The 8,716-nt window shown below is 35.8% G+C and overlaps 1 protein-coding gene across 1 annotated transcript; it reads right to left on the bottom strand.

Annotated features, from left to right (window-relative positions):
- Positions 1–1,948: 1,948 nt before the first annotated feature.
- LOC149183023 (pentatricopeptide repeat-containing protein At4g25270, chloroplastic-like) lies at positions 1,949–2,971 on the bottom strand. The gene has a single exon (XM_089414782.1). The coding sequence runs from the start codon at positions 2,969–2,971 to the stop codon at positions 1,949–1,951; it is 1,023 nt and encodes a 340-aa protein (XP_089270908.1).
- Between the last annotated feature and the right edge of the window lie 5,745 nt (positions 2,972–8,716).

Consider the following 8,716-nt stretch of genomic DNA (forward strand, 5'->3'; position numbering starts at 1 on the left):
AGGCATAGAAAGGGGTTAGCTAGTTACTTAGTTAGAGGGTTTGACTGTAAGCTTATGGGCAGGTAGGAAAACAGAGGCCACTGATTAGAATATCAGGCTAGAGAGAGAGAGAGACTCATGTGTAAATATTTATTTATCAATACAGATAATTTGATTCTGAATTGTGTGGTGTGTATCGATTAATGGAGCTATGAATTGTGTGTGAAAACTATAGTTTCTGCATAGTATATGTATGAAGGTGGAGTTTCAGTAGAACACAAAGAAGAAGTGATATGAAGGATCGTATTGGATCGCTTGAATCCATTCGAAGGACCATAGTTGAGATTCAGGAGTGACTATGTTAAGTGCATGCAGAGTTAAATCAAGAGGGATTTGTGTTGCTGGACAACTAAATACTGAAATCTTGAAGTAAACCCAAAGCCATAGAAAACACTAAGAAATGACCTAAAAACGAAGTAAAGGAAAGGTCGAAGAAATGAAGTGATGATTCACAGGAGCCTTTGCATCTATGAGATCAATGAACGAGGTTGAAGGAGATGGGCGATCAAGATTAAGTCGCATTGCATAAAGTAAAATAAATGAACGACAAAGATTAAACCCAAGTGCTGGCAGAAGAGAAGAGTGGTTTCCGTAAGCAGGAAGCTATCTATTAGGTAAAGAAAAAGTGGTAAGAGGTCTTTTGGAATTCTAAGCAATTCCATTAATCAACTGCCACATAGCACTTGGGTGGAGAGAGAAAACCACTTTATCACGAGGGTAAATATCGTGCAAGTTCTTCATCTGATATCATTGTTAACCATTGGATCAAGTGTGCTTTGATCAATGGTGGAGGATCTTCGATTAGTTTTGTTGATCAGGTGAACCAAAAACCGTCGGATTGAAAGGTAAGTTCAACACTGGTGAATTAATGCGATAATACTTGTGGGAAATCAAACGCGATGAGCGTTTATTTAACAGGGTTAAACCCTTGTTGAGATCCAGCAATCTGGACCGTTCGTTGTGGGACTGATCAGACGGTAATCACGCGTGAACATGTGCGCGGGTTAATTCAAATTTGGGAATTGAGAAGTTTATAGAACGACATTTTTATTTCCTTTCAGTTCCATGTGATAATTTAAGCTTTTGCATATTCTGAGTAAATAAAGGGATTATGCTATTATAGCATAATAACTAAATTAAGAAGCCTTAAGCCTTTATTTGAGAAGGCTTTTACCATGGATCAGGTGATTAAGGCCTGGGACCAGTGACATGCAATTTTATTCATATTTGTGGGTATTGTCGGCTTAGGCTAGCATCAGAGAGGTGCCTTGTTCTTCGAAATGTATTAAGACAAGTAGTGGAGTCAAAATCGGCGACGAAAATATGCTTCCTTTTTCTCTCTCAAGGTTTTAGGCTATCCAAATATTCTAGTCATGCCTTACCTTATTCCAGTAAGTATTTCAGTTCTAGAACTGGAAGTAGAAGCACTCCCAACAAAAACATCGGACTGGAACCCAATTTTTATTATGCATGAATGTATCTCTTTGCCTCTTTCCAGAGATATTAAGCTGGCATAGGATGTCAAGACACTCCCAGAGGTAAAGGAGTCGGGTTTTACACCTACAAGTAGCATTTGACAAAAGAGCTCCAATGCAGCATCATCATAACCATTTTGTGTACACCCTGCAATCATTCCATTCCATGTGATGACATTCGGCTCCAGGCCATCCAATTGCATTTGGCGAAAGAGGAGCAACCCTCCTCTACATGTCCATTCTGAGCATATCCCGCAATCATTGCATTCCATAAAACTTCATTTCTCTCAGACATTCTGTGAAAAACTCGGCGAGCATCATTAACGCTATAACATTTAGCATACATGTCAACAAGAGCACTTCCCATTAACACATCTAAACCAATCCCACTTCTAATAATGTAACGATGGATCTGTTTGCCTTTTTCAAAGCTGCTAAGTTGCTGCATGCAGTAAGAACACTGCAATTGTGCCCGAGTTTGGCTTCCTACCTGTCAGCTGCATTTGCCAAAAGAGCACCAATGCTTCATAATCATGGCTATTCTGAGCACAACCCCCGATTATAGCATTCCACGAGATCACATCAGGCTTAATGCCTGCCATCTGCATCTGCTCAAGAAGGCCTCGGGCCTCGTCTACATGCCCATTCTGCATATAACATGAAATCATAGTATTCCATGAGATGACATCTCGTTGAGAAATTTTGTCAAACACTTGGCGTGCATCCTTAAACCTTCCGCACTTTCCATAAATATCTATAAGGGCATTAGCCACAACAACATCCGAATCAAACCCATTTCTAATTACATAGCCATGAATCTCCAGATAGTGTTGCAGATCATTCAGGGCAACACATGCCTTCAGAACACTGGGGAAAACAAAATTGTTGGGTTCCATCCCTGCGCTCAGCATTTCATAAAGCAATTCAATAAATTCCTCAAACAACCATTGGCTAATGCAACCTCCCATCATACTCGTCCATGAAAACAAATCTCTATTCGACATTCTATCGAAAACCAAACGGGATTCCCCCACGCTCCCACATTTGCAATATAAACGTAAAATTTTAACTGCAAATGACAAAATATTTTCAATCCCATTCTTAATTATGAGAGCATGAGTTTTCCTGAGTCCTGACAAGGATTTAGTGTGAGCACAGATCTGCAAAAGTGTATGAGCGTTGTAGGTGTTGGAGTCTACCTGTATGTTGTTGGTATCTACTCTTTCTAAATAAATTGATGTTGTGGATTGCTTAGGAAGAACAGTTGTGAGCAATGCATAAATTGATGTTGTGGACTGCTTAGGAAGAACAGTTGTGAGCAATGCGTAGATGCCATTGTTGTGTCGAAGCTTCATCTGGTTGGCATTAATTGGCTTCAAATGCGGCCTGACTGGCATGACATGGTTATGCTCTTCCCAATACTGCAACGACGTTGGGTGAGCCAGTATCACCGCCATTGCCACTATCTTAAGAGTTGAGGCAATGTGTGAATGTGGATAAGGACCATAGCTAAGATCGATATTCCTACTCCCTCATATGAAACCCTAACTCATCCTACAAGAAACTTTCCCTAAATTTTGAGCAGGCGTTCATACGTTCATGGTTTCAAAATTTATCATTGCGTAAATCTGAATAAGTGTTTTAAGGGTTTCATTTTCCAGTCTTTTGAAAGTGAAAACGTGAAAGAGTTTATAAATAGGTTTAGGGTTAGGGTGTATAGTGTAAATAAAATTCAAAAACTAACAAGATGGGCCAAACCCTTAATTTCACTCAGGAAGAGAATTTTCATCCACAATTTCCTACAAACGCTTAGAATTCATGGCAAAGGAGGGGTGAAATGCATAAATTAATGCTAAAACCCTCCACAAAACCCCAAATTCAAGTTTCAGGATGCAATTCCCAGCTTGAAATTTGAAATCTAATGCTGGAAATTCATAGAATTTTACCTTGGGAATGAAAGGTGTGTTGTTCCATCCATTTGCAGCAGATAATTAAGATTTAGCAGGCACTAAAATGTAATTCCGAGGTGAATGAGTCTTCTTCTAAACCTTTCAAATTTCTCACTAAAATCCTCCTGGCTTTATGTTTCCAGCTTTTCCTCCTTGTCCTCGGCCTACAGTCTCCCGTCATATACTATTAAAAGTGGCTGGTCATAAGGGGGGTGAGGATGGGATAAAACTGAACATATTTTTCCCTTATACTAATTGCCAGAAAGCAAAAGCCCTAATTCTGAGCATTGTTTGCGGCCCAAAGTGGAGAGTGGCTTTCTGGAGCCTATTCACCAGTTCACTACCAAGAACTCCCAAAGACAAAGTGCTTCGGATCAGGTCATGAACAGTGCGGTGACGAGGAAAATTGTAGGAGGGTGAAGAAATTAGTATAAAACCTTAGACAAACTACCATTCTCATTTCTATTCATGGGCTATAGAGAGTGCATTCAACAGAACCTAAAAAATATAAGATTCACTGAAAAATTTGTATTCAACAGAGATTCACATTACATCTACTGAAAGGGCTTTAGTGCTCCACTATATTTGCTATATTTATATTGAACACAAAACCTAAAAATGAGATTCATTGAGAAAATTGTATGCAACAGAGATTCGCATTACATCTACCTAAAGGGCTTTAGCAGTCCACTGTAAAATATAGTTTTCCATGAGCTCATAAACCAGGAGCCTTTGGTAGGCGTTGTTGCTCCTCTTCTTTGAAGAATTACAGAGTCAGATCTTATATGGAGAGACCTATTCAGAATGCTTGAAATTGGAGTACAATCAGAAGTTAGAGTAAAATTGGAAGCTGGAAGAGGTGGTCAGGGTGCCAAGCTACAAAATTTCTGAACTCTTCTCGCAACAATTCTTGTCGTCCTCCATGTTTAGTGTAATAAATTTCACTAAAAATTCAAGCAAACTCTCCTGAAAATCCAGAAAATGGTGCACACATATGTCAAGTGAAGAGTGGAAAGGTGGCCTAAAAATCTGTGCACGGATGTTAGATGGACATTGAAAGTGTAGACAATCAAATAATTCAAAAGAAGGCCTATCGGCCTAATTACTTCCATATATAATTTTGATATAGATATGCCATCGACGAAAGGTATAACAATTACATTTATGGAATAAACATTAGTTTTTTTTTAATTGTTGAATATGTAAAAAAAAAAGAACAAATTTCAAGTCCTATACACTTTTATAATGGTTGCATATATATGTTAAAATTAACTTTTAAACAAAATCATTAAATCCCTTTTTAATGGTGGCAATGCTTTACACATGAATTTTGGCTCTTTGATGTCAAAATTAATTTATTTCTTCTAATATTATCTTATAATTAAACAAAATTGATCATCTTCAAACGTTTCTTGGCACTTGTACATCGTTCTTTATGTGAATTTTCCTAATTCTTATCCGTTGAAGTTTGTAAAACTATTGATAAACAACCTCTAATCTTTCCAATCTATGCCAAATTGAACTAATTCAAACCTTGTGTTGAAATCAAGTTCTCATACCACTCTATGATGTCCCTGGCCCTAATCTAGGAAACACTGCTTAACCAATACTGCAAACACCATTAATTTCCTGAAGCGTACATGCTTAACATTGTTATAAATTTTAACTTCTATGAAGCAATTACAATTATCATGAAATGTAGTACTACATGTTGTGCAAGCATTAGATATCACATACAATGTGATTAAATAACACAATAAAAATAATTGACATCACCAACAAGTTGCAAATTTTCTTGAATCTAGGGTTTAAACATAAGAACATTTATTAAACATAGTCGAACATGCATAAACAACTATGTACAAGAATCTAAATACTTATTTGATAATTAGGAGCCAAATGGCTATGGACCCTCCATGTTCCACCGAGTCGGCCACCATGTGGTTCATAAGCTCAACAACAATTCACCCCTAAGTTTAGGCAACAACTCCACGAAACAATTATACAACAAACAACAAAACCCTAGCCATGACATTGACCCCAACAACCTCAATCTCTAACCACAGGCTCATGTTCCCTTAACTGGTACCCAAGTGGTCTAGCCCAATTCCCTCATTAGTGCCCACCTTCCACGATAGTTTATAGTTTCCAAAATAGTCATAGCCTACAACTCTAGGAGCTTTATTGCTTTCCAGTGTTAAGTGTTGAACAATTGAACCGAAATAAGCAGCTTAGTCATTGTCACAATCCAAATCGGGACTCTTCAACTATGATTGAAGTTCCCCACCAAAAATCCATGGCACCAAGCCATAATTAGGGCCAACACAACCTTGGAGCCACTAGGATTCACATAAAATCTATATGCATAAATTGGTAAGGTTAACTAAATAACCACACACGAGCCAATTCTAGAGTCCAACCCCAACCTTCCCTAACTCCTCAATCACCAGATTCAATTTCCTCCTCGTTGAACCATGAATGGTTGAATGAATCAATCACAACAAAAAATACTTTCTTTTTATTTGCATGGCCTTATCTCGCCATGTGGAACATTCTAGAGCCACATGGGTCTTGGGGTGCAAGCAAGGCCAATTGTTGCCTTTTCCTGGACTTCTGCCACTTGTACTCTTTCTATTGAGTGGGCACCACAACCAACCTTATTTTATTAATATATAAAAATATCTACAAAATTTACATTATATACATCATCACTCCCATAGGCACTTAGCCAAAACTAACACATCAATATCTAATGCAACTACATTTGCATGTGGGTTACATAATATATCATCAGACTCACTAGCCTAAGAGTCAAAAGTATCTCGCTCACCAACCTAAGACTCAAAAGTACATGTATTTGCCTCATAAAAAATAGGTCGGGGTATTAAATGTTCCTAGGCCATGTCAGAAACTTCACATGGAAAATCGACAAAGATTGAAGCTAGTGAAAAAGTAGTACACTTGCATTTTTTTGAACATGCACATTCTTGAAATTTTTATGCTTGTGTATTACTTTATCAACAAAATTGAGTAGAATCTTTGTGCTAGAATCTATTTACAAATTAGAGAATTAAAAACCTTACAGATTCAAAATTTAACAATAAAAAAATAAATTCAAGCTTTTGATCCTTAAATTTACAAATTCAAAATTTAACAATAAAAGAATTAAATTCAAGCTTTTGATCCTTAAATTTCTTAGTATTCAATGATTTTAAATTGACATCTCATTACTAAATTTAGTGCTAATTCTTCTAGTTTTTCAATGAGTGTATCATTTTTTTAGTCTTCATATTGTATTGAATACACATTCAAGTAGACATTTGGGAAATCTAGTTTTTTCCTTGCAATATTCATAACTTATAAACCATGTACTTTCTCATCACCCATGTCAAGTACCTCATTTTCCCTACACCCAAATATTTACTTCCCAAACTCTCTTGCTTAAATCCAATGTTGAACAACTCCCTTCTTTCCATATTGATTAATAAATGAAGCCACAACCACTCTCCAATGAGTGAAAATGTAAATAGCAAATTATAAAAAATAGCATAATTCATAGAGTGAAAATGTAAATAAAGACCAAAAATGTAAATAAATTACTATAAAGAATAACATAATACATAGAGATTTTCAATACCAAACCACTGGCATCAAATCCATAATACCTAATAAAATACAAATAAACTTGGACAACATCGATTAATACACTAAAGAAAAAAGAGGGATTCAATTAGATATTTTCCTCCTACATATCATCAAACTTATACCATTCTTGTATATTTATTAATTGTCCACCACACTAGCATGTAGCATCAACAATTTGTAGAAATTTCATCGTATATTAAACTGATTATGCAATGTACTAAAGCAAAATACTTAATCTACTTCTACAATCAAACTTGCCAAAGCTTAATTGATTTTGAGCAAGATCAAATAGAACACATATAACAGAGAAGAAGATTCAATCACACATGAAACATAGAAGAATACTTTGGGGAAATCCTTTGCTTAAAAACTCGCTATCTATATTATCATACAAGTGGAAATATCTCAGGATTACACAAAGGTTTAGCTCACAAGCTATCTAGCTCTCAGTACAATCCCTCACTACTACTCATAGATAGAATAAAAAACACATATGCCTTCTTTCAATCCTCCAAGCCTCGTATTCCCTTGCACAGTTTCTCCTGGGTCCTCAAGTTGCCCCCTGTGTGTAATTATTCCTCATGCACCTATGAAATAACTGTGCAATCTTGAAGGAGTTAATGCATTTTGCATGGATGAGTTTCCTTTATAGGAAAATTCCTCCAACTGATAGTAGAGTGTCCCTTCCTTTAATCTCAACTGGGTCTTTCTCTGAACTAACATGCATGAGTATTTATGAGAGAATATTCAGTTATCTGGAGAACACTAGTTGCATGCATGCATGCATTAACTGGCTGAACTCACAATTAGTTCCACAAATTGTTTAGAACTAATTTAACTCGACTTAACTCAGTTAACTAAGCTAACTAATTACAACTCAAATACAACCCATCCTTATCTCCTTAATTATGGGATAATTTCCTCAATCAAAGCGATAACTGTTGCATGTCTTCACATAGACTTCATGTTTGATTTTTATCATTAAATAATTTAAGATGAATTAATTAATTATTTTTCAACCAACAGACCAAATTTGAATTTTAATTCTCAATTTTAATTTGGAGACTAATTAAAATTGGAATCTATCCCGAAATGCTATTTATAGCAATGCTATTTTTAGCATTTCTATTTTTTGCTATTTCCAATAGAGTTTGAGAATATCCTGAAATGCTATTTATAGCAATGCAATTTTTAGCATTTCTTGTTACCATTTTCAACACAATCAATCATAAATCATAGGAAAATCCATTAAAAGAATAATGAAATCCTTGAATCTTTGCTTTGAATTTTTTTTTTATATAAAAAGAAAATGAAACTTTTGAAAATTTAAATAAAGTTCCCACATGGTGAACCCTCGTGCTTTTGAATTCAAGATTAGTAAGGACAACCTACTTTGGTACCTGTGGAAGTGTTCATATAGATTACAAAGAGAAGATCATAAAAACACGATGTTGTAATTAGAATAAAACCCTAGAATACATCTATGTTAATGTATATTTTTAATTGTTTAATATACAATGCATTATTTTAGATATGCCACAACAGGAGTATCCCCAATGTGAAAGTGACATTACAAAAAATAATGTAAACTGAGGATGAGTATCCCCG

The sequence above is a fragment of the Pinus tabuliformis genome, chromosome 3_2 (assembly GCF_031772625.1).
Source record: "Pinus tabuliformis cultivar Carrire ecotype Pingquan chromosome 3_2, CPIR1, whole genome shotgun sequence".
NCBI lineage: Eukaryota > Viridiplantae > Streptophyta > Pinopsida > Pinales > Pinaceae > Pinus > Pinus tabuliformis.

Bases quoted from the DNA above. Each gene is read 5' to 3' on its own strand.
- LOC149183023 (XM_089414782.1), bottom strand. From the start codon at position 2,971: ATGGCGGTGATACTGGCTCACCCAACGTCGTTGCAGTATTGGGAAGAG.